This window comes from Sapajus apella, unplaced genomic scaffold (genome assembly GCF_009761245.1).
Source record: "Sapajus apella isolate SASKATOON/1434 unplaced genomic scaffold, GSC_monkey_1.0 scaffold36, whole genome shotgun sequence".
Lineage (NCBI taxonomy): Eukaryota > Metazoa > Chordata > Mammalia > Primates > Cebidae > Sapajus > Sapajus apella.
Window position 1 is genome coordinate 23,411,771 of NW_022436976.1, and position 27,508 is coordinate 23,439,278.

The window sequence follows — 27,508 nt, forward strand, 5'->3', positions numbered from 1 at the left end:
AATTCAAAACTGCATGCCTTTCACCTTCAGAGATGAGTTTAAAATTATATTGCTTATATTGGAAATCAAACATAGTTTATAGATAGTGTTCAGTCAATTTCCATTTAACCTAGAACCTAAACTCCTAGCAGTGTTAAGTAATTACATTTTTAAATGCAGTCTGTACTATTCATTCATTCATTTATTCAGTAAATACGAGGCACTATTTAAGACACTGGTAATAGAGCAGTTACAAAGATAGACCAAGGTCCCTGCCCTCATGTGTTTTGGCTATATTAGAGGAGATATAAAAAATGAGAAGTAATACATAAATGAACAAGATAATTATAGATTGTATAAGAGCTCTGAATGAAGTAACAAAGTGGTGTGATAGGGGAACATCTTGTCATAATAGAAAATTGTCACAGACTACTATGATTGAATCAAAAGCCAGCTTGAATTTTTTTTTTTTTTGCCAAAGATGGGACAATTTAATCATCCATAAGAGTAATAACTATAATATACTGAGACTCATCAAATATGTTTCATCCATGAGCTTATAAACGATACTTTAAAAAAAAAGATGCAATTGATCCCTTTTGTAGGATTGTAGTGCACCAATTTATTATTTTGCAAACTGGCAGATAATGGAAAAGAATCAAGCATTTATTCCTGCCTCTCATATAATGGTTCACTGGCAAAGCAAATGGTAGATGAGGGTTAGCACTCTTCATAAAGGTACATCAGTTGCTAAATTAAAAAGAAATGATAGAATATTACTATTTGGCAACCTCAATGAATTAATGGATTTAGGTGGGCTGGGCACTGTGGCTTGTGCCTCTAATCCCAGCAGTTTGGGAGGCCAAGATGGGAGAATCACTTGAGCCCAGGAGTTTAAGACCAGGAGGGTCTGAGGCTGAGGCGGAAGAATCACTTTAGGCCAGGAGTTCAAGGCTGCAGTGAGCTATGATTATGCTACTACACTTCAGCCTGAGCAACAGAGTGAGACCCTGTCTCTTAAAAAAAATAATAAATTTTTAAAATGAAAAATAATGGATTTAGGCATTGATCATCATTGTCTACTAATTGCACAAAAGGAAGCAACCAAACATTTCCTGAAAAAAGAACACAGTATCCTTTATAAAGTGATCTTCCTGAAAAAAAAATTCTAACCTAAATATGACTAAGGCTGTAGATTCAACTCTCAATTTACAAAAAACACAGATCATCTCAAGTGACACTATAGGAGTGCAGTCAGTAAAATCTAGGCTCTGGAAAATCTACACAGAAATAATTCACTTTCTTCAACAAATAAATCATAAGGATAGAAAAGATGGGGGATCTTATAAATGAAAGGACTTCACCACAGACAACTAGGTTCCTAGTTTTTCCTCCTATAGCTTTTGCATGCCTGTCTTATAACACTGTTATTTTGAAGTGATCTGTGTTTACGCATTTTTATCCCATTATATACTGTGTTCCTCAAGACCAGGATGTGACTTCTTAAATCTCTCTTTTTCCTTTTCTAGTGCCCAACACAATGCCTGACATGTGTTGGAGCCATCAGTAAATGTTTTCTTTATAAATTTTACTTGATGATTTCAGTGGTTGGTCAGTCATAGTCAGACTAGAAACTGACCAGTCATAACAGTTCCATATTTGCCTTTTATACTTTTTGGCTATTTTGAACGCAACTGATTCTTCTCCATTTTTTTTTTTAGTACTTCTAGTTGGTATGCTTATTGTCAAAGACATTCCCGTCCTCTAGCATGGGAATTACTTTATTGCTTTTTCTAATTATAAAGATAATATATTACTTTAAAATTTTAAATAAAAATGTATAAAAAATGAAAACCATTACTATTAACTAAAACACACTCAAGCCATCACTATTATTTTTTAGAAACATAATTTTATCCATTCTCTCTCTCTGCCTTTTCCCACACCCCCACACAGTTTTCCACAAATAAGGTAATGCCACTGTATATCCTGCTCTAGAACCTGCTTCTCCCTCATCCTGTATCCCATTCAACATGCTAGGTATCTCTTTCTACATCAATAAATATGGCTGTACATTGTTATTCTGGGGACACTATTATATTCCTTCTTAATTACTGTATCTTCATTAACCAACTCAGTACTAATGAACATTGTTTTTCTTTATAATATTATGTAATCATCCTTTTATCAAAAATTTTGTAGTAAATTACTTTGAACATAGTCATTTGTACATGTGTGCAGTTTTCTCCTCAGATTAGAGGTGTGTTTGTTGGGTCAAAGTGTGTGTTTATTTAAAATTTCTATATTGCACTACTACTCTTCAGAAAATTTAGATCTGTTTTCATTGCCCCAGCAGTTGATTAACAAGGTTCCGTTATATTCAGTGTCTTGTTCATGGGCTCTAAGCACTAGTCTTTATGTAAAGTAACTCTGATTTTTGTTTTTTTTTTTTTTTAGCTCTTTGGTGTCTTTTCTTGAATTATTTCTCTTCTGTGTGTTGTCAGCAAGGGCTATTGAAGTTTGTCTATGATAAAGATCATAAACTGGACAAGAATTCAAATAAATCCAAATTAAAATTTTATTATCTTGTAGGAACTAACTAACTCTATTATGCCCACCATATTGTAACATGTCTTTAAAAAATGATGTGGAATATTATACTCCTTAAAATTCTTAATCACATTTATACAGCAGCCACATTTATAAATGCCATCCTATTTATATGTGCTTGGAGGAACTATTTAGAAATATTAGAAAAATATTTGAACTATTTCTTTAACTTAATAATGTTTCAGTCCATATTCATTTATTCCAGAAGTCTCTTGTAGAGTGAAGATAATGAGTTTTGAAGTCAGACTGACCGGCACTCTGATTTCAGCTTTGTCTCTTACTTTATTGTATGAGAAAATCAGTTAACTTTACTGGATCTCAGTTTATCTGCAAAATCGGGACATATTTGATTGCTGTGTATTTGAACGATTGCTCTCAGCATCAAATAAAACATCACATATTAAAATACTTAGCATAATGGCTGGCCAATATCAGTAAATCAATATTTGCTCATTTATCTTGTGGTATTTTGTGAGTGATACATAGTGTTTTTTAGATATATATTTATTATCATCTATACTGTTGGTTTCACAGAAATCTTCTCTACATATACCCTCAGAGTCTTAATTTTGCCAATCGTCAAGGTTCTGCTAGAAATATAACAGTGAAAGTCCAGTTTATGTATGGAGAGGATCCAAGCAATGCCATGCCGGTAAGAAATATTCTTTACTTTTCCAATTTTTTGTATACAGTTCAAGTAGACTTCTTTTTTTCTTTTTTTTTGATAGCACTTGGTTGACAGCTCCAACCTGGAAATTAATGTGATCTTTTAAGCCAAATTTCTAGCTGCATTACTTTCCGTTATAGATAGTAATGACATTACTTAAAGACTTACTTATTTATAGAAGACTTGGTATATGTTAGGCACTCCTAGAAATACAGAGATGAATAAGACTTGTAATCCAGAGGATATAATATGAATACATATAAATCTAAAATAGTAGTTTTCAAAAAAGGGTCAGATCAGTATCACCTAGAGAACTCTATCAAAGTAGAGATATATTTTCTGTACTTTTGACATCTATGATTCTTATTCTCCTCAACTCCCTTTAGAATGTAAGGCCAGTTAAGGGAGGTGGAAAATGATGTGTGGTATGTGAGGCTGTGTTAGTTGAAAATGCTCCACAGGTGATTTTAATATGTATGACTTTTCCCATCTTGGTTGATAAACTCTGGTATTAGTTCTCAATCTTGGCTGCACATTAGATTCATCTGGGGAGCTTTTCAAACCCAGTGCTCAAGCTGAATCTCATTTAAATTAAATCGTAATTTCTGGGGATTGGACCAGGTATCAGTATTTTAAAGTCTCACCAGGGATTACATTTTGCAGACAATATTGAGAACCAAGCTATGTGCTAATTTTTAGACGATCGATATAGGGATTCAAAGGAATAGGTGGTTAATCAGAGGTGGGAGAGAATGCCTTACCGAGATAACAAGCATCTCATGGAAGAGACACTTTTGTGGTGACCAAAGATCATTAAAATGTTAATAGCAATGTGTTTGTAGAGTGGGGGAAGGAAAGAATTTCAAGCTGGGGAATGCCCATGAACAGTGATGACAGTGGTGAGTTGCCAGTGAACCAGAGCACTGGAAGAAAAATCAGAAGTAGTAGGTTGAGACCAGACTAGAGATTCTTGACTGTCCAAATTGTCATTCAGGATTTGTGGGACACCAATAAATCCAAGTTTCATGAGAGTGAATTTTTGTGTCAACTAAAGTTTGTAATATATGGAATAGAAACATGCTATTGCTATCGATGCTGAACTGCTGAGAACCCTAGTGGGATGAAAATGAGCTAAGAACAGGTGCATTGTTAATAATCTTATTTTATCCTTCCATGTCCATCTTTTAATGAAGTTCTTCTGGTTTTCCATATACTAGGAAAGATACATTTTCTTCTACCCTATTGCCTCAGTTACATCAACATTTGTAGATCTCCTTGACAACAGTGAGCACAAATTATTCATCTTTGTATTCTCCTATGGCATTTTTTTTCCAGATTATTGCATATAATACATACCGGTAAATATTTGTAAATAATTGTAGAATTTATTTTTGAGGTTTGAAATTCACATGTCATGCTTTATACTAGTTCATTTCTGCTGAAGAGATGAACATACTGTGATAGTTGATGAAAAGATACTAGATCTTGGAAATAGATGCTTTGTCCGCCTATGCGTGAGTTGCCATATGAATTTGAGCATATGACAAATGTAGTATACGTAAAGTAATGTTTTTATTGTTGACTTAACAAACTCTTCCTTATCTTATCATATATATATGGCCTCCTCTACCGAACCCCAGCTGCACCCATCTTATATTGGCTGTTAGACCACTCCCTCTTTGGTGCTACCATAGCATCTTCTCACTTCTTTCATAGGACTTTATCACTTTATGATTCTATATTTATTTCTTTATCTCACCCATTAGATTGTGAGCTCCTTGAGGGCAGGGATGATCTCTTACTCGTATCTATATCTTGACTCCTATCACACTTTTGGATAAATAATTGATGCTCAATCCATATTGCTGAATGATTAAAAATACATGTCAAATGGTCAAAAAAGGAGCACTGTCTGCTTTATGTCATTCATAATATGAAAATAAACAAGTTATTTTGTGAAAAGTGATAGCTACTCAGAGGGGAAAAAGGTACTGCATTTCTTTTACTTGTATTTTATTAATCATATGAAAATATTTTTATGTGTGAAGTGGCTGATTTGAAAGCGTATGTAAACATAGACATACTGTGTTTGCTTATTTTTTTAAAAAAAATAAGGACTGTTTAAATGGGTCCTAAGATAATTTTTTGATCATGTAATATTGACATAATTTTAAACTTCATAATTCTGGCACAGGAACAATTTATGAAAGCATACTAAAGTGTTTGCAAATTGATGAAATAATACATATCTTAGGAAAGTCATAACTATTACACTTGTATATACCTTTAAAATAAAAGAGCCTGCTTGAAATGTTGCAAAAAGAAACAGAGAATCCTGCTAATATGCCCTTCTAATTAAGGAAGATGCAAGTTAATCTCTTTATATAAATAATAAACTTTGAGTTGTTTTACCAGTTGTGTTGATGGAAGTGTGCTGACATGTTCACATAGCTATTCACGCATATTTAAAGATGGCTATACAGACTTAAGAGTTTAATCTCTGGCTAGATAATGCTGCAAGTCTGTCTGTCACACATAGGAATTATATCTATAATCTTGACATTGAGCCATTTATCCAATCAGCTGTTCTAATTGTCCACAGTACTCCTGTTACTACTTCAGAATTCAAGAGACAGATACACAAGGCTGAATTACTTTACCTATAAACTTATTCCAAAAGTGGCGTTGTATTCTTTTTAATGTAGTGGATTAAAAAAAAAAAAAATATATATATATATATATATATATATGTAAAAATATAAGATTGAAGCTTTCCTCCATTGTAGTGTAGCTTGCAGGAAATATTAGAAGCAAAGGGTACATAGCTTGACCTAAAATAGGATTTCTGATACCATTTATAATTTATATTTGACTTTCAGAATGACTCTGCTGTTTTAGTGTTGAAGCCAATAATTTGTATAGTATATTTATGCCACCATTTATATTTCTTATATAAATTCCAAATAATATGCTACATCTAATTTAAAATTGAATTCTTCACCTTCTTTAAGAAAAAGGAAAGAAATGTATCAAATTTCCCAGTAGGTATAAATATAATTGATAGAAACTTTTAAAATGTTTGTCAGATGGGTCTGTTGTAGAACAGAAACTTACATTTAAGCAATTGAACTTTTTGATGAACGTCAGTAGGCACATTGTTCTTCATTGGGCTGATTTTGCCCATTTTTCTCAAATAGTTATTAAATTAGAAAAATTCTTACATAGATATGAATCATCCAGCATTTACTACAACAAAGTTTCAACGTGCTGTTATTTGTTTCAGGTAATCTTTGGTAAATCTAGCTGTTCAGAATTTTCAAAGGAAGCCTATACAGCCGTAGTATATCATAACAGGTACTGAATTCAAATATTTCTTTCAAAGTTACTCACTTCTCAGTGGCATTGTTAGCACTCACACTAGTGTGTTTACGAAATGCTTTACTGCACTAAATGTGCCAAATTCAAGGCTGACATCAGTTATAATTTTCAACCTGTGGATGCACAGCCATTCTCTGTTGACATCTCGAATATGACTTTGTACACCAAACATCTTTTCTATTGAATTCTTTGATCCTTTCATTTTTATTATATTGTTATTGATTATCATTGTGGCCACCGGTCCTTTGGTCTTTCCCAGTTATTTCCACCTGACAGTTTGTAGTAACTTAAGCCTCTACTAAACTCGAACACATTAGTCACTTAAATTGGTAATGTTATCAGTATCTGCTAATTCTTTGATTTAGTGACTTGTCATTTTTCTTCCTTGGGAAATTGCTAACTTTGGATAACCTTTAATTTCTGCTTTCTTTTGGGGGGATGATTGAATACTGTTGGAGAAAAATCACAAAATTGTACTAATCAAGACTATCACAAATTGATGTTATTGTATCATATGATAGGGCCACAGTAATTCATTTTATCTTTTTTGGCCCCATAGCTCTTTTGTAATCTTACTTTTTTTTTTTTTTAACACTTTGCCCTCATTTAGCAGTAGCTATAGGAGTTTCTTCTAGCTCCTACTTTTTTTGTGTGTGCTTTACTCTCAGCATTCCTATTTATTAAGACCATCCAGTTTGAGACCCATCAACTTCTCTATGCTTCATCTCAAATTATCTCTATACTTATCTGCCTTTCCTTCTGTTTCAAGGGGAGTAATGGGCTACTCCCTGTTCAATGTGAATCTTTTCACCTCTGCTTTCAAATGATCCTTTTAACCTCTCCCAGAATATAAGTCAATCAGTTATCCCGTTTTTTGCAGTCTCCTGCTTCATTGGCTCTGTCTCTTATTCTCAAAAATAAGCGTCAGTTTCCATGTTTAAAAATACAACAGTCCTTTCTCACTGCTATTGTATAGTATGTATTTTCCTTACCCTTCTTAAAACTTTCTTCTTTCCTATCTTTATATTGTGGCCTTGTCTTGGGCTTCCTTCTATGTCTTTGAACACTTCTTATTTTCTATAGTAGTTATTCTTTTTCCCATAAGTGTAAGGTATTCCACACAAAACACTAAAGTTTTGCCCTTCACCCTCATTCTTAATATATTCTTTTCTTAAATGATTCTATATGTATCTCTCAGAGTTACATTTAATGAAAATGCTGCTACTGTAATGTCTATGTGGATTGTTTCCAACTCTATTTTTAGTCATACCTTGCTTCTGAAATACAGATACTTATTTTTAGTGGCCTATTGGACATATTCATTTGGATACCCTGCTGTCTTGTCTGTGTTCATGTATCTATCACTGACTCTTGTCCTGACCCTATGTCTTTCTTACTCTCCATTTTTATTAATAGTACCACCATTTTTCCAGTTACTCTGGCTCAACATTTAAGACATCTTTGTTTTCTCCCCCTCCCCCCCCCTCCCCCCCCCTCCCCTCCCCTCCCCTTCCCTCCTCTATTCTGTTAAGTCTTGCTGATTTCCTTTGACTTTATTACTAAGTATATCCTTTGCTGTCCTATTTCTGAGCCATTCTTGGATTTTTTTTTCTATTATAATACCAAATTCCCTTATTTATTGAACTCCTACTCATTCTTCAAGGTCCATATCAAATATTACCTTCTAAGTTACAATTCCCTGATCTCAAACTTGAAGTAATCTGTTAAATTCTGTTCTTGAAGCATATAACCCTATATGCTATATGCCAGGGGTTGGCAAACATTTTCTACAAAGGACTGGATGGTATATATTTTAGGCCTGTGGTTATATGGTCTCTCTTGCAGCCATTCAACTGTGCCATTGTAGTGTAAAAACAACCATAGACAGTAACGTTACAAGTAAATAGGTATAGCTGTGTTCCAGTGAAGCTTTATTTATAGACATTGAAATTTGACTTTCATATAATTTTCACATGTTGTGAAATATTATTATTCCTTTTTGCCCCCAATCATTTAAAAATGTAAAAGCCATTCTTAGTTTGTAGGCTGTACAAAACCAGGCAGTGAATTATTTTTAGCCTATAGGCCATGGTTTGCCAACCCCTGTTTTATAGCATAGCTATTGATATATATATGTCTTATTTATATTCCTACTAAGTTGCATACTTTTTGAGAGTAATTGTTTTTTAATGTTCATCTTTAAAACCACCACAAAAGTAACACAATGTTTAGCCAAAGGTGGGCAATTAAATCTGCTTATTGAATGAATAACTCTCTTAGATACTTAATTTTCAACAAAAGTCTTCACATTATGTGATTTTTAGGACAGAAGTGAATTAAAGCACTGAATACCAGGAAATGTATTGATAAAGAAGATAGTAATTTCTAAAAATAATCCCATTTTATTGCTGGTCTTTATTTTTGTTGTTTTCAGCATTAGTGGGATCAAAATTATTATGTCATCTGACATTGTTGGTAAACTCACTTTCTCATAATTCACTGGTAGTTGGTGGGATTAGTAATAAGATGCCTAGTGTCCTTTTTTTTCCCACCAAAGTCATCAAGTGCTCAGATGGCTAGCCTTAGCTATCTTTCTTGTTGATATTATCAAAAGCCTTGTTCTACTTAATATTCCTGTGTTCAATCTATATCTTTTAATGCTTTTGAGGCTTATTTGAGATGGAAAGATAATTGACCTATTAACATCTAAGGAAAAAAACCTGATTGGTGGTTAAAGATAGTTGGAGCAATATGGTTTGGTTGCATTTTTGTCTAATATAATTCTGAGAGATACTATCTCAATATGGAAGGTTGGGATGCTAAGGTTTTATTCCTTTTTGTTATGAATAGCAGCCATGCTTTTCTATAAAAAGTAACCTCTTGGGATTATTCTCAGTGAATACTGAGAAGAAAGTTTGTCATTGGTTTGATCAAAAAAGATATTTATTGTATTCTTAGAAGTCTGGAAGCGCTTCTAAACTCTGAGACAAATGTAGTACGTGGGCATTTCCTGATTTTATTTTATTTTTGTTTGTTTTAGCAGTCAATTCTAGTTCGTATTTTGGTAACTTTTTTTATTTCTTTAACAATGAAATAGTTGTTAGAAGACAGTCTCTAGAACAAAACTTGATTTTTTTTTTTTTTTTTTTTTTTTTTTAAGACACAGGGTCTCACTCTGTCTGGAGTGCAGTGGCAGGATCATAGCTCACTGCAGCCTTGAACTCCTGGGCTCAAGTGATCCTCTCATCTCAGCCTCCCAAGTAGCTAGGACTTTTTTTTTTTTTTTTTTTTTTTTTTAAATTTTTTGTAGAGATGAGTCTGGCTATGTTGTGCAGACTGGTCTCAAACTCCTGGCTCCAAGTGATCCTGATGCCACAGCCTCCCAAAGTGCTGAGAGTACAGGTGTGAGCTACTACACCTGGCTTTCAAAGTGATATTTTCATATTAAGTTGTCTAAAGATGCCTTTTTTCCCTACTTTTTTTTTTTTTTTTTTACAAAAGGATGATATAAATTGGTTTTAATATGAAAGCATACTCCTATGAAAGAAAAATGTTTTGTATAATGTTTATCAGAATTGGCTCATGAATACAGAACTCCCTACCTTAGTCTCTTTTATAGAGCTTCCAACCTAATGGAGATCTCAGGATCAAGGTGGTTATTTATGAACTTTTAAATAGTAGGATTACTCAGCCCATTAAGAAAAATGGGATGAGAAGATCTAGTGGAGATCTCAGGATCAAGGGATGAGAAGAAAAATGGGATAAGAAGATCCAATGGAGATCTCAGGATCAAGGTGATCATTTATGAACTTTTAAATAGTAGGATTATTCAACCCATTAAGAAAAATGGGATGAGAAGTTTCAGAAACAGTAGCAGCTCCCTTGCATGGAAGTAGGATTTAGTTATTTAGAGATTGGGGATAAAGAAAAATATTTTGGACTAGAGGAAAAATTAAACATGAATCTTAAACTTAATTTTTAAATTATTCAAATATACAAATATATTATTTTGGACAAATTACTGACTGTTGATTTTTTTTTTTCTTTTTTTGTATGAAGGTCTCCTGATTTTCATGAAGAAATCAAGGTTAAGCTTCCTGCTACTTTAACTGATCATCATCACTTGCTTTTTACTTTTTATCATGTTAGTTGTCAACAAAAACAAAATACTCCTCTTGAAACACCAGTTGGATATACAGTAAGTCGTTTTGATTAAATGTTTAGCTCAAAGAGCTAAAATAATGGTGATATTTAAGATACAGTTGATATTTCTTGTTATTTTTGTTTTTTTTTTTTTTTTTTTTTTTTGAGACAGAGTCTTTGTCGCCCCGGCTGGAGTACAGTGGTGCAATCTTGGCTCACTGCAACCTCCGCCTCCTGGGTTCAAGCAATTCTCCTCCCTTAGCCTCCTGAAAAGCTGGGGTTACAGGTGCCTTCCACCATGCTCAAGTAATTTTTTTGTATTTTTAGTAGAGACGGGTTTCACCATATTTGCCAGGCTAGTTTCAAACTCTTGTCCTCAAGTGATCTGCCCACCTTGGCCTACCAAAGTGCTAGGATTACAGGCATGAGCCATGATACCTGCCCTGTTTCTTGTTATTTGAATATTCTTTGTCAGGTTCTCCACAGTTATAAAGCTGCTTTGATTAGGAAAAGCCATTATAACAAGGAAAATTCACATTAATATAATTAGCTAATGTAATTAATTGATTTATTAACTAGCATGTATAAACACTTGGGTGTTGGTCCTGATTATTGGGTGCATACCCAATAGTATAACATAAATATAATAGATCCACGGGCTTTTCAGAAGAGAATGATTTTAATATAAAATGAATAAAAGAGACTGTTGGAAAAGAAAAGCCTTGAGTATTTTTCAAAATTATGATTGCCAGCCTGGACAACATGGTGAAACCCCATCTCTACCAGAAATACAAAAATTAGCCAGTCGTGGTGGTGTGCACCTGTGATCCCAGCTGCTAGGGAGGCTGAGATGGGAGGATTGCTTGAGCCTGGGAGGCAGAGGTTGCAGTCAGCCAAGATCGTGCCACTGCACTCTGGCCTGAGTGACAGAGTGAGACCCTGTCTCAAAAAAAAGAAAATTATTATGATTGAATTGCAAAGATAAACCTAAGATGAAGGACATTGTAGTATGGTATCATAAAATTCTGTCAGAAAAATTTTGCTTTCAGCCAAAAGAAAAAAACCAACATTTGATTATTTTTGTGTCTTGCAGTTTGTGACATGAGTTTTTCTGTAACTGTAAGAAAATAAATTTATTATCATACTTTTTGTTTCCAGCATTCCGGCCTAATCAATTATTTCTTTCACTGTTTACATTGAAATGATCATCTCAGTTTTAAAATTGATTTACTTTATGGCTATTTCCTAAGACTGACTTTTCGCATCTAGATTTTAATATTGCATGGTTAGTAATAATCATGTTTTGGGGATATCCTTCTTAGTAAAATTTCATGGCTGGATGTGGTGGCTCATGCCTGTTATCCCAGCACTTTGGGAAGCTGAGGTGGGTGGATCACGAGGTCAGGAGTTCAGGACCAGCCTGGCCAACGCGGTGAAACCCTGTCTCTACTGAAGATACAAAAAATAGCCAGGCGTGGTGGCACTCTCCTGTAATCCCAGCTGCTCGGGATGCTGAGGCAGGAGAATCGCTTGAACCCAGGAGGTGGAGGTTGCAGTGAGCCAAGATTGCACCATTGCATGCCAGCCTGGGTGACAGGGAGACATCGTCTCAAAAAAAAAAAAAAAAGATACATTAGGGAAGCTTCTTTTTAGAGGAATTATGAAGGCCTACTATTATTACTTATATAATTAAATCCCTTAATGTTTGATGATACGAGACAAATTTTGCTTGTACCCAGTTCTTAAAACATACCTTCTAAGTAATTATTTTTATGGCAAACATATTTAAAATAAAATTGTTTATTTTCATTTAAAAGTGGATACCAATGCTTCAGAATGGACGGTTGAAGACTGGCCAGTTTTGCTTACCAGTCTCATTGGAAAAACCACCACAGGCTTATTCTGTGCTGTCTCCTGAGGTCAGTATCTCCTATGTTGACATTCTCCAGATTGAATGAAATGGGTTTTTTACTATAAAGATGTTTTTACCAAACAAACTCTTGCCATTTCTTCTACTTTAAAGTTTATAGATGAAGAAGGAAAAGCATTTTCCCCAGTGATTAAAATTCTTTTACATAAAATAGAAGGTTTTATTCTGTCTTTTTAAAAAAGTATATTCATTTTAAAACCAAAATAATACATGAAATGTAAACTTAAAAGGTGAATTTGGAGAATTTTCATACTGTAACATGAGAAACTTCTTTAAATAAATGAATATATATATATTTTTAAAGTAGACAACATTTCACTAAAAGACTGGAAGAAGAAAAACAGATATAAATTAATTTTTAAGAATCTTTTTGTAATTGATGATTATGTGAATGAAAACAAAGTAGCTGTGAACCTGTCATACAAGAGGTATTGGCAACTTCGATGATTACATATGTGATTTGAAAGGCTTGTAACACAAACATTGGGAAAAATCTAAATCAAGAATCAATGCCCACTGTTCATAAAACCAGAGTTCCTCTTGAGAGCATTATTACGCAGTGGTTGTCAATGTCTCTTAATGATTTTGAATATAACTGCTGGTAAATGTTACTCTGAAATATGTCTTGTGAATATTTTCTTAGTGCCATTTGCTTTCAGAATACAATTCAAAATGTATTCACAAATAAATTTGTGTTTATTTTTTAAAAACAATTCAAGGCTATTGCTCTTATCTCATTTCTCACTGTTCTTTCACTCACTCTGCCCTAGCCACATAGCATAGAGCCTCTGCTGTTCTTCACACATGAAAAGTGCATTTCCATCTCAGGCCCTTTGCTCTTCCCTCTGCTGGCAGTGCTCTGTCACAAAGCCTGCTTCTTCATTTTACTCAGACCTCCACTCAAATACCACCTCGCCAAGGAAGTTGCCTGATTATTCTAAGTAGCAACCTCTCCCACTTTATCTCTTTATCTTTCTTCATACCAATTATCATTGACTTTATATCTAAATTTTTTTTGTTTATTTATTCTCTATAGAGTGTAAACACTTTGATGGTAGAGACTTTGTCTTACTCATTGCTGTCTACAAGTATTTAGAACAGCACTTGGCACATCATAGATACTCAATATATACTTATTAGATTAATGAATAAAGACACTAGAGTAAGAAATATGACTCTTCCCTCCTCCCAATCTTTTATTCATTTTTCCAGTGACACATCTTTTCAGTGATGACTTTTTCGTGTGACTTTGTTATACAGAAAGATGGCCTTCTGTCAGAGAGCATTATGTTTCAAAGGAGATGTTTCAAAAGAACATATATTTTTGTTGAAGTTAAGGATTTGTTTTTACTTAATTGCGGTGCAAGTTTAGCTTTCTAAAGGGAGACTAATGATTTTCTTCTAGCTACCATACTATATATGCTCATAGATCAAAAATGTGGTGATAATTTGGATTTCACTATAGACGTATAATACAGCCGCCTGTTATGCGAAATGTGAAATAAGCCACCTGATTAAGAGCTAAAACTTTGTAAACAGGTGACCCTTAAAAAACATGGCAGTAAGGAGTACCATTCCTCCTCCCTAGCATGCACTTGAAAATCCACATAACTTTTGTCTCCCTAAAAACTTAACTACTAATATAATAGATTGCTGCTGACTGAAAGCCTTACCAGTAACATAAACAGTTAATTAAACATGTATTTTACATGTTAAATGTACTATATACTGTATTCTTATAATAAAGTGATATAGAGAAAAGAAAATGTTCTCAAGAACATCATAAGGCACAGAAAATATATTTACTATCACTAAGTAGAAGTGGATCATCATAAAGGTCTTCATCCTCATTGTCTTCATGTGGGATAGGTTGAGGAGGAGGGAGAGGAGGGATTGGTCTTGCTATCTTAGAGGTGGCAGAGGTGGAAGGGGAAGCAGGCACACATGGTGTAACTTTGCAGAAATACATCATAATTTCTGCCTGACATTTTTGCTTATTCATTTCTCTAAAAATGTTTCTAGAGCCTGGTGCAGTGGCACACCTATAATCCCAGCTCCTCGAGTAGATCACTTGAGCTCAGGAATTCAGGGCTGTACTTTGCTGTGACCGTGCCTTTGAATAGGCAGTGCCCTCAAGCCTAGGCAACATAGCAAGACCCCATCTCTTTAAAAAAAAAAAAAAGTGTTTCTGGCGGGGTGTGGTAGCTCACGCCTGTAATCCCAGCACTTTGGGAGGTTGAGGGACACGGATCACCTGAGGTCAGGAGTTCGAGAACAGCCTAGCTAACATAGCAAAAACCCATCTCTGCTAAAAATACAAAAAATTAGCCATGCTTGATGGTGGGCGCCTCTAATCCCGACTACTCAAGAGGCTGAGGCACAAGAATTGCTTGAACCTGGGAGACAGAAGTTGCAGTGAGCTAAGATCACGCCACTGCACTCCGGCCTGGGCGACAGAGTGAGACTCCATGTCAATTGAAAAAAACAAAAGTTTCTCTGTGGTGCCAATCTTTCCATTATTTGTTTTAGTTTCAGTGCCCTTAGCATAGTTGGGTCTATGTTTTAAAAGAAGTCAAAAGCAGTCTTGAATAACCCTTTTTCCAGGTTGTGTTATGTCACTTTGTTTTCTGTCACTGTTTCTTCTATGTTTTCTGCCTCAGTGTCTGGCACTGGTTTGGAAACAGTCATCTCCATCGAGTCATCTTCTATTAATTCATGGTCTGGCGTCTATGAGCTTGTGAATTTCTCCTTGGAAATCTTTACCCTTCACCTTTTTTTATTTCCTTTTTGCCGTATCCACAGTTTATTACATGATTTTCTTGATGGGCTGTGTCACAAAGTTTGTGAAATCATGACAGCCTCTGGACACAGTTTTCTTCAGCAAGAATTTATTGTTTCGGGCTTGATGGCTTAAAAAAATAAATATATATATATATATATATATATATATAAAATATTGCACTTTAGGTTCTGGGGTACATGTGCAGAACATGCAGGATTGTTGCATACGTACATAGATGGCAATGTGGTTTGCTGCCTCCATCCCCTCGTCACCTATATCTGGCATTTCTCCCCATGTTATCCCTCCCCAACTTTCCTACCCCCACTGTCCCTCCTCTATTCCACCCCAACAGACCCCAGCGTGTGATGCTCCCCTCCCTGTGTCCATGTGTTCTTATTGCTCAACACCTGTCTATGAGTCAGGATGTGCGCTGTTTGATTTTCTGTTCTTGTGTCAGTTTGCTGAGAATTATGGTTTCCAGATTTATCCATGTACCTACAAAGGACACAAACTCATTGTTTTTTATGGCTGCATAGTATTCCATGGTGCATATGTGCCACATTTTCCTTGTCCAGTCTATCATCGATGGGCATTTGGGTTGGTTCCAAGTCTTTGCTATTGTAAAAAGTACTGCAATGAACATATATGTGCATGTGTCTTTATAATAGAACAATGTATAATCCTTTGGATATATCCTTAGTAATGGGATTGCTGGGTCAAATGGAATTTCTATTTCTAGGTCCTTGAGGAATCGCCACGCTATCTTCCACAATGGTTAAACTAATTTATACTCCCACCAGCAGTGTAAAAGTGTTCCTATTTCTCCCCATCCTCTCCAGCATCTGTTGTCTCCAGATTTTTTAACGATCGCCATTCTAACTGGTGTGAGATGGTATCTCAATGTGGTTTTGATTTGCATTTCTCTAATGACCAGTGATGATGAGCATTTTTTCATATGTTTATTGGCCTCATATATGTCTTCTTTTGAAAAGTGTCTGTTCATGTCCTTTGCCCACTTTCGAATGGGGTTGTTTTTTTCTTGTAAATCTGTTTTAGTTCTTTGTAGATTCTGGATATTAGCCCTTTGTGAGATGGGTAGATTGCAAAAATATTTTCCCATTCTGTTGGTTGCCGGTTCACTCTAATGATTGTTTCTTTTACTGTACAGAAGCTCTGGAGTTTAATTAGATCCTGTTTGTCTATTTTGGCTTTTGTTGCCAATGCTTTGGTGTTTTAGTCATGAAGTCCTTGCTTATGTCTATGTCCTAAATAGTTTTGCCTAGGTTTTCTTCTAGGGTTTTTATGGTGTTAGGTCTTATGTTTAAGTCTTTAATCCATCTGGAGTTAATTTTAGTGTAAGCTGTCAGGAAGGGGTCCAGTGTCTGCTTTCTGCACATGGCTAGCCAGTTTTCCCAACACCATTTATTAAACAGGGAATCCTTTCCCCATTGCTTGTTTTTGTCAGGTTTGTCAAAGATCAGATGGATGTAGATGTGTGGCATTGCCTCTGAGGCCTCTGTTCTATTCCACTGGTCTATATCTCTGTTTTGGTACCAGTACCATGCTATTTTGATTACTGTAGCCTTGTAGTATAGCTTGAAGTCAGGTAGCGTAATGCCTCCTGCTTTGTTCTTTTTGCTTAGAATTGACTTGGCTATGCGAGCTCTCTTTTTGTTCCATCTGAAGTTTAAGGTGATTTTTTCCAGTTCTGTGAAGAGGGTCATAGGTAGCTTGGTGGGGATAGCATTGAATCCATAAATCACTTTGGGCAGCATGGCCTTTTCACAATATTGATTCTTTCTAACCATGAGCACAGAATGTTTTTCCATCTGTTTATGTCCTCTCTTATTTTCTTGATCAGTGGTTTGTAGTTCTCCTTTAAGAGATCCTTTACAATCTTTGTTAGTTAGTTAGTATTCCTAGGTGTTTTATTCTCTTTGTAGCAATTGTGAATGGCAGTTCGTTCTTGATTTGGCTCTCTTTAAGTCTGTTATTGGTGTATAAGAATGCTTGTGATTTCTGCACATTGATTTTGTATCCTGAGACTTTGCTGAAATTGCTTATCAGTTTCAGGAGATTTTGGGCTGAGACAATGGGGTCTTCTAAATATACAATCATGTCATCTGCAAATAGAGACAGTTTGACTTCCTCCTTTCCTGATTGAATACCCTTTATTTCTTTTTCTTGCCTGATTGCTCTGGCTAGACTTCCAATATTATATTGAATAGGAGTGGTGAGAGAGGGCATCCTTTTCTGGTGCCAGATTTCAAAGGGAATGCTTCCGGTTTTTACCCATTCAGTATGATACTGGCTATGGGTTTGAAATAAATAGATTTTATTATTTTGAGATACGTTCCATCGATACCTCGTTTATTGAGAGTTTTTAGCATAAAGGGCTGTTGAATTTTGTCGAAGGCCTTCTCTGCATATGTTGAGATAATAATGTGGTTGTTGTTTCTGTTTATGTGGTGGATTACATTTATACACTTGTGTATGTTTAACCAGCCTTGCATCCCTGGGATGAAGCCTACTTGATTGTGATGGATAAGCTTTTTGATGTGCTATTGCAATCAGTTTGCCAGTATTTTATTAAAGATTTTTGCATCTATGTTCATCATGTATATTGGCCTGAAGTTTTCTATTTTTGTTGAGTCTCTGCTGAGTTTTGGTATCAGGATGATGCTGGTATCATAAAATGATTTGGGAAGGATTCCCTCTTTTTGGATTGTTTGGAATAGTTTCAGAAGGAGTGGTACCAGCTCCTCTTTGTATGTGTGGTAGAATTCGGCTGTGAACCCATATAGACTTGAGCTTTCTTTGGTTGGTAGGCTATTAATTGCTGCCTCAACTTCAGCCCTTGTTATTGGTCTATTCAGGGTTTCCACTTCTTCCTGCTTTAGGCTTGGGAGGGTGCAAGTGTCCAGGAATTTCACCATTTCTTCCAGGTTTACTAGTTTGTGTGCATACAGTTGTTTGTAGTAATCTCTGATGGTAGTTTGTATTTCTGTGGAATTGGTGGTGATATCCCCTTTATCGTTTTTTATTGCATCTATGTGATTCTTTTCTCTTTTTTATTAATCTGGCTAGCGATCTATTTTATTGATCTTTTCAAAAAACCAGCTCCTGGATTTATTGATATTTTTGAAGGGTTTTTTTCTGTCTCTATCTCCTTCAGTTCTGCTCTGATCTTAGTTATTTCTTGTCTTCTGCTAGCTTTTGAGTTTTTTTGATCTTGCTCCTCTAGCTCTTTCAATTTCGATGATAGGGTGTCGATCTTAGATCTTTCCTTGTTTCTCATGTGTGCCTTTATTGCTATAAATTTTCCTCTAGACACTGCTTTAAATGTGTCCCAGAGATTCTGGTATGTTGTGTGTTCGTTCTCGTTGGTTTCAAAGAACATCTTTATTTCTGCCTTCATTTTATTGTTTATCCAGTCAACATTCAAGAGCCAGCTGACTGCTCAGTTTCCATGAAGTTGTGTGGTTTTGTGTTAGTTTATTAATTCTGAGTTCTATTTTGATTGCACTGTGGTCTGAGAGACTGTTTGTTATGGTTTACATTATTTAGCATTTCCTGATGAGTGATTTACTTCAATTATATGGTCAGTTTTAGAGTAGGTGTGATGTGGTGCCGAGAAGAATGTATATTCTGTGGATTTCAGGTGGAGAGTTCTGTAGATGTCTATTAGGTTTGCTTGGTCCAGATCTGAGTTCCAGTCCTGGATATCCTTGTTAATTTTCTGTCTCGTTGATCTAATATTGACAGTGGAGTTTTAAAGCCTCCCACTATTACTGTGTGGGAGTCTAAGTCTCTTTGTAGGTCATTAAGAAGTATCTGGGCGCTTCTGTATTGGGTGCGTATATATTTAGGATCGTTAGCTCTTCTTGTTGCATTGATCCTTTTACCATTATGTAATGCCCTTCTTTATCTCTTTTGATATTTGCTGGTTTAAAGTCTATTTTATCAGAGACTGCGATTGCAACTCCTGCTTTTTTTTTGTTCTGTATTTGCTTGGTAAATCTTCCTCCATCCCTTTATTTTGAGCCTCTGTGTGTCCTTGCATGTGAGATGGGTTTCCTGGATACAGCACACTGATGGGTTTTTGACTTTTTATCCAATTTGCCAGTCTGTGTCTTTTGATTGGGACATTTAGCCCATTTACATTTAAGGTTAATGTTGTTATATGTGAATATGATCCTGCCATTTTGATGCTTGCTGGTTGTTTTGCCCCTTATTTGATGCAGTTTCTTCATTGTGTCAATGCTGTTTACCATTTGGTACATTTTTGGAGTGACTGGTACTGGTTGTTCCTTTCTATGTTTCGTGCTTCTTTCAGAGCTCTTGTTAGGCTGGTATGGTGGTGATGAAATCTCTTAGCAATTGCTTTTTCATAAAAGCAATTTTATTATAAAAGGATTTTATTTCTCCTTTGCTTATGAAGTTTAGTTTGCCTGGATATGAAATTCCAGGTTGAAATTCTTTTATTTAAGGATGTTGAATATTGGCCCCAACTCTGTTCTGGCTTGTAGGGTTTTTGCTGAGAGATCCACTGTGCGTCTGATGGGCTTCCCTTTGTGGGTAACCCGATCTTTCTCTCTGGCTGTCCTTAGCATTTTTTCCTTCATTTCAACCCTGGTGAATCTGACGATTATGTGCCTTGGGGTTACTCTTCTTGAGGAATATCTTTGTGGTGTTCTCTGTGTTTCCTGGACTTGAATGTTGGCCTGCCTTGCTACGTTGGGGAAGTTCTCATGGATATTATCCTGAAAAGTGTTTTCCAGCTTGGATTCATTTTCTCTGTCACATTCAGGTGCACCTATCAAACGTATACGAGACAGTCTGTCCCTTACAGGAGCTCAAGTGCTGAGCTTTGAGCTCCATTGTTCCATTCAGAGCTGCTGGGCGGGTGCGTTTAAGTCTGCTGCAGTGGAACTTATAACCGCCTTTTTTTCCCAGGTTCTCTGTCCTGGGAAGGTGAGGCTTTATTTATAAATTCCTGATGTGCTGCTGCCTTTTTTCAGAGCTGCCCTGCCCAGCAAGGAGGTAGCCAAGTCACAGCCTGCCAGCAGAGGCATTGCTGAGCTGCCATTGGCTCCGCCCAGCTGCTGTGTGAACTTTCTTGAGGTTTTGTTTATAGATGTATAGTTAGAACTGCCATGGTAATTGTGGTCTGCCTCTGTAATGGCGAACTGCCTTGGTAATGGAGGATTGCCTCGGCAATGGCGGAATGCCTCAGTAGTGGTGGACTGCCTCGGTAATGGCAGGCACCTTTCTCCCAACAGAACTGTACCCTCCGGGTCTAGCTGTGCTTGCTGTGAAACTGTCAGTCCAGAGCGTTTCCGATTGCTGGTCTTTGTGAGGGTGGGACCTGCCAAGCCAGATCACTTGGCTTCCTGTTTCAGCCCCCTTTTTCTCAGTTGAATAGGCAGCTGTGTATCTCAGGCGTTCCAGGTGCCAGTTGAAATGGCTGCCCAGATTTGTGTGAGTTTTTGTGCAGAAACCTGCTGCACCAGCTGAAACAGCCGTGCTGGAAACCCGTGGTGGTTTTCAGCCCGGGAATCTCCTGGTCTGTGAGCAGTAATAACTCGTTTTTATGAGGAAATACAGCGATCGCTGAACCTCTGCGTCGTTCTCGCTGGCAACTGCACTCCAGAGCTGTTCCTGTTTGGCCATCTTGGATCACTCCCTGCCCCCTTTTTTTGTTGTTGAGATGGAGTCTCGCCCTGTTGCTGGGCTGGAGTGCAATGGCTCCATCTCGGCTCATGGCAAGCTTCCCCTCCCAGGTTTAAGCAGTTCTCTGCCTCAGCCTCTCTAGTAGCTGGGATTACAGGCACCCGCCACCAAGCCTGGCTAATTTTTTTTGTATTTTTTAGTAGAGACAGGGTTTCACCATATTGGCCAGGCTGGTCTTGAACTCCTGACCTCTTGATTCACATACCTCGTCCTCCCAAAGTGCTGGGATCACAGGCGTGAGCCACTGTGCCCAGCCACGTGATGGCCTTTTTGGCTTTTATGCTTTTGTTATAAAATGATAGCATCTTAAGTGGTATAATCCTTTTAAACTTTTATGATGTTCTATTTATTGGGGTTCTATTCATAGCATTCACACTCCTTTCCATTGAGTACCATGTGTGATGAATCTTAAAGATACTTAAAACCCCCAGTCTAGAGGCTGAATTAGAAATACAGCATTTGGGAGCAAGTAGAAGACTCTGATGACTTCTGTGTTGAACTCATTGGTTTCTGGGTGGCCAGTGGCATTGTCACGTACCAAAAGAAAGAACTTCAAAATGCAGTCCCTTACTGCCAAGGTACTTCCTGACTCATTCCCCATTCCATACTCTTCTTACTTGTAACTGTATAAAATAAGCATTTAAAAAGTTGTGGTGAAAGTGTGGTAAAAGCTTGGTGTGGCAACTCATACCTATAATCCCAGTGCTTTGGAAGGCTAAGGTGGAGGATTGCTTGAGGCCAAGAGTTTGAGTTGACAGTGAGCTGTGATTGCACCAGTGCACTCCAGCCTGGGTGAGTGAACAAGAACCTATCTCTTCAAAAGAATTAAATAAAAATAGTATGGTAAAAATATATGTAACATAAAATTTATTATTTTAAGGGTACATTTCTGTAGCATTAAGTATATTCAGTGTCCTGAAAACAAGCCTTTAAAAACTACTTTTAAAATGAAGTATTTGTATGCCAAAATACTACATTATTTACTTTATGAATTTAACAAAAAGGTTATCACGTGGCATGTAATCCTCTGGGACTTGGGTTTTTTCATTCAGTATCATATTACTAAGATTTAGTGTTTTTGGTATATGTAGTTCTTATTTCATTCACTTTCACTGCTTTATAATATTATTCAGTTCTTGCCTCTTTGAAATCCATTCTAACAATATAAACAAAGCAATTTTAAAATTAAAATTAGATGGTGTCATTATATTGCTTATGATCAAATAAAAACATTTCTTTGGCTTTTTCTTGCGTGTAGACATAATTCAAGTATTTTTTCCCATCACCTACAAATTTCTGAATGATTTGGTCTTTTCCACTTCTCCAACATCATCTTCTACAAGTGTTACTACATCCCTTTCTCTCTGCACTGACAGCTTCTTCCAAGCTTTTTTCTGCCTCCAGCCCTTTGAATTTTCTTCCTTTTCTTGATTTTGACATAGCTTTATTCAAATTGTAGACACAGCAGCATCTCCTCAAAAAGATATTTTTCTCACTGCATGAATTTGTAATCCCTCTGTCCTCCATGCTGCTGATATACTCTGTTTCTTAATTCAGTTTTATTTACTTAAAAACATAGCAGCAATTGAACTCTGTATTTAGGTAATTGTGTAGGAATAATTTAAATCTTTATGTACCAAATTTAGCAATGTTAGCTCTCAGAAGGGGTGTGGGATCGTGAAAGGATTTTTGTTATTTTAAAAAAATCCATATGGTTTTAAATGGCAATATATCATAATCTTCTAGGGCTTCAGTCCTGGCTAAACAGTTAATTGTGTGACCCTAGGTACATTTCTTAATCTCTCTGCTATGGAGCAGATTGTGTTTCTACTCAAAAATCGTATGTTAAAGCCTAACCCTCAATGTGAGGGCATTTGGAGATGGAGTCTTTGGGAGGGAGTTGGGTTCAGACAAAGTTATAAGGGTGGGGCCTTCACGATATGATTTGTGCCCTTGTAAGAAGAGACCAAGAGAGCTTGACATCCCCAGTGTGTGTATATAAGCAAGAAGGTGGCCATCCACAACCCAGGGTGAGAGCCCTCACAAGAAAGTGACCATGGTGTCACCTTGATCTTGGATTTCTAGTTTCCAGAACAGTGGGAAAATAAATTTCTGTTGTTTAAGCCATGCCGTCTATTATATTTTGTTATGCAACCTGAGCTGATGAATGCAGACTTTGGTACCAGGAAGTGGGGTGCTACTGTAATGTATTAGTCCAAATAAAGACATACCCAAGACTGGGAAGAAAAGGAGATTTAATTGGACTTATGGTTTCACATGGCTAGGGAGGCCTCAGAATCATTACAGGAGGTGAAGAGTACTTCTTACATGGTGGCAGCAAGAGAAAGTGGAATCCCCTGATAAAACCATCAGATCTCATGAGACTTATTCACTACCACAAGAACACTATGGGGGAAACCACCCCCATGATTCAAATTATCTCCCACCAGTCCCTCCCACAACATGTGGGAATTATGGGAGTACAGTTCAAGATGAGCTTTGGGTGGGGACATGGAGCCAAACCATCTCATGTAACAAATACCTAAAATTATGTAAGTGACTTTGGAACTGAGTAATGGGTAGAGGATGGGATAGTTTAGGTACATGGTAGAAATAAGGACATTCAGGGCAATTCTGGTGAGATCTCATATAGAAATGAGGAACGTGTTATTCAAAACTAGAGGAAAAGTGAGTGTTGTAACAAAGTAGCAAAGAACTTGGCTAAACTGTGTTCCGATGTTTTGTGGAAGATAGAACATGTGCTATTTGGATATTTTGCTGAAGAACTTTCCAAAGATGTTGAAGGTGCAGCTTGGTTCCTCTTGACTGGTTACAGAAAATATGATAGGAGAGAGTTGAATTAAATAAGGAACGTTAAAGGAACCAGAACTTGAAGATTTAGAATATTTTAGCCCATCCACATTGCAGAAATGAGAAAGCATGCTCTGAAGAGAACACCAAGGGCGTTGCTGGACTGTCACCTGATAAGGAGTTTATGGAATTATACAAGCTGAAGCACTGCCAGTTTCAACTGAAGGGGAAGGAGATGAGGTGAAATGAAGGAAGAATGTCGGACTTTTTGGATTTGACAGGATAATAGAGCTATTCAGCTGTAAACATGTACTGTTCTTCAAAAAGAGGATAAAATGACCCTGAAGGTGATTCAGAGATCATCAGGCCCATTGCCTTGGTTTCAACAGGCCAACAACCTCTGCCTGGAGCCTTAGGGGCAGAATCATTTGGCAGAGGCTTGGGGGCAGACCCACCCTAGACCTGTGGGGATGTTGATGTTGTCCCAGTGATCCCAGAGGCAGAGCATCAAGCCAAAGAGTATAATTAATTAAACACCTGAAATAAATCCAAACATATACAGACAACTAATTTGCAACAAGGGCACCAAGAGGATGTGATAAAGAAAGGATAGTCTCTTCAATAAATAATGCTGGGAAAACTAGATTTCCACCTGCCAAGGAATGAAATTGGACCCTTATCTTATACCATTACATAAAAATCAACTCAAAATGGAAAAAAGACCTAAATATAAGACCTGAAACAATAAAACTTTTAGAAGAGAACACAGGGGAAAAAATCCTTGGCATGGCCTTGGCAATGGTTTTTAGGATATCACACCAAAAATTCAGGGTACAAAGGCAAAAATAAATAAAAATAAATAAATGAAATGAAATCAAACTGAAAAGCTTCTGTACAGCAAAAGAAATAATCAACAAAATGAAACAGCGGTCTATGAATTGGGAAAAAATATTTGAAAACAATATGCCTGTTATGAGGTTAATATCCAAATGTTACAAAGAACTCATATAATTCGGTAGTAGAAAAACAATAAACTGATTTTAAAATGGGCAAAAGACCTGAATGTACTTTCTCCAAAGAAGGCAAAAATGGCCAGGAGGTATATGAAAAAGTGCCCGACATCATTCATCATTAGGGAAATGCAAATCAAAACCACTATGCAGTATTACCTTTCATACATTATTGTGGCCGTTATCAAAATGTCAAGAGATAACAAATGTTGATGAGAGTGTGAAAAAAAAGAGAACCCTTGTACATTATTGGTAGAAATATGGATTGATGCAGTTATCTTGGAAAACAGTATGGAGGTCCTAAAGAAAAATAGAACTACCCTATGACTCAGCAATCCTCTTCTGGGCAAATACTCAAAGGAAATAAAATCACTTTATTATAAAGATACCTGCACTTCCAGGTGTATTGCAGCATTATTCACAATAGCAAAGATATGGAAACAACCTAAGTGTCCAACTGATCAGTGGTTCATTTTAACTGCTTAGGAATAAAAAATTTAAAAAATTGTTATATAGAGACAAATTATTTTATATATATAGTTATATATAGTGATTCTGTATATGCTTATGTAGAAATTGTTTTTTTAATACACACACACACACACACACAAACACACACACAAAATAGAGTATCAGTCAGTTTTAAAAAACAGATTTTGCCATTAGACACAATATGGACGAACATGGGGGACATTATACTAAGAGAAATAAGCTAGACATAGAAATAAATACTGAATGATCTCACTCAGCATGAGGACTGTAGTTAATAAAATTGCACTGTATTTGATATCCTTGCTACATGAGCAGATTTTACCTGCTCTTGCCAAGTAAGCCAACTGTGAAATTATGGATATATTAATTTGCTTAACTATAGTAACCATTTTACTGTCTGTATCTCATAACATTATGGTGTATACCTTAAACATATATAGTATACTTTATTTAAAAAACAAAAACCAATATCATTTGAGATTGAAGAGTTAATGGACTTAAGAGCCAATTCCTTGTTAGATTTTGGACTTTCTTGGGACCTATCACCCCTTCCTTCTTTCCTCTTTATCCCTTTTGGAATGAGAATGTCTATCCCATCCTGTCTCACCATTGTATTTGGGAAGACAGGGTTATAACTTCTCTGGTTTCACAGTTTTCAGCTGGAGGGGAATTTTGCATTGGAGTGAATTTTTATACCTCAAGTCTCACCCATATCTGATTTAGATGATATTTAGGTGAGACTTTTGACTTGAGAGTTGATGCTGGGATGAGTTAAGACATTTGGGGCTGGAATGGATGTATTTTTCATGCAAGGAAATAGCATTGGTGGAGAGTGGCAGAGTGCTGTGAATTGAATTGTATGCCCCCAAAATTCATATGTTAAAGCCCTAACCCCCAGTGTGATGGTATTTGGAGTTAGGGCTTTTGGGAGTTAATTAGGTTTAGACAAGGTAATTAGATTTATGAGGGTGAGATCCTGATAATGGGATTAGTGCCCTTGTAAGAAGAGACCAGAGAACTTGACATCCCTCATCCCCCACCAGTGTGGGGATATAAGCAAGAAGTTGGCCATCTGCAACCCAGGGTGAGAGCCCTCACCAGAAACTGACCATGCCGGCACCTTGATCTTGGACTTTCAGTCTCAAGAACTGTGAGAAAATAAGTATCTGCTGTTTAAGTCACCTGTTTATGGTACTTTGTTGTGGCAGCGTGAGGTGACTAAGACACTTTTTGTGCCTCAATTTTTTCATCTGTAAAATGAGAATAATTAAGACTTACAGTTACTGGTTGTATTGATGATTGAATGATATAATAACATGGAGAGCATTTAAATAGTGCCGGGCACTTGGACAGTGCTACAGAAGGGTTTGCTACTATTACACCATTGCAATTAACATTGCTTAGAGTATTTTAAGATAACATTTTTCACTTTAGCATGAACCGAAATTACCTAGAGGGTTTGTTGTAACACTGATTGTTGAACCTTATTTCCTGAGTTTTTGTGACAGTAGATCTAGATCGGGGCTTGAGTATTTACATGTCTAACAGTTTTTAGATGATGTCTGTGCTGCTGATTCTCAGACCAAACTTCAAGAACTCTAATTTTTTATTTAAGTTCTGGGCTACATGTGCAGGATGTACAGATTTGTTACATAGGTAAATATGTGCCATGGCGGTTTGCTGCACCTATCAACGCATCACCTAAGTATTAAGCCCAGCATGCATTAGCTGTTTTTCCTGATACTCCCTCCCTTCCTTCACATTCCCCGCAACGACAGGCCCCAGTGTGTATTGTTTCCCTCCCTGTGTCCATGTGTTCTTATTATTCAGCTCCCACTTACGAGTGAGAACATGCAATGTTTGGTTTTCTGTTCCTGCATTAGTTTGCAGAGGATAATGGCTTCCAGCTCCATCCATGTTCCTGCAGAGAATGTGATCTCATTCCTTTTTATTGCTACATAGTATTTCATGGT

At 36.5% G+C, this 27,508-nt stretch overlaps 1 protein-coding gene across 12 annotated transcripts in view; it reads left to right on the forward strand.

Annotated features, from left to right (window-relative positions):
• Positions 1-27,508, forward strand: part of DOCK7 (dedicator of cytokinesis 7) — a 231,082-nt gene that overhangs the window by 94,206 nt on the left and 109,368 nt on the right. For all 12 annotated transcript variants that reach the window (XM_032296788.1, XM_032296789.1, XM_032296790.1 and 9 more), the window contains exons 15-18: positions 3,124-3,241; positions 6,540-6,610; positions 10,694-10,832; positions 12,595-12,696. In XM_032296788.1, coding sequence (XP_032152679.1) covers positions 3,124-3,241; positions 6,540-6,610; positions 10,694-10,832; positions 12,595-12,696 — 430 coding nt within the window. The remainder of the gene's footprint in view (positions 1-3,123; positions 3,242-6,539; positions 6,611-10,693; positions 10,833-12,594; positions 12,697-27,508) is intronic.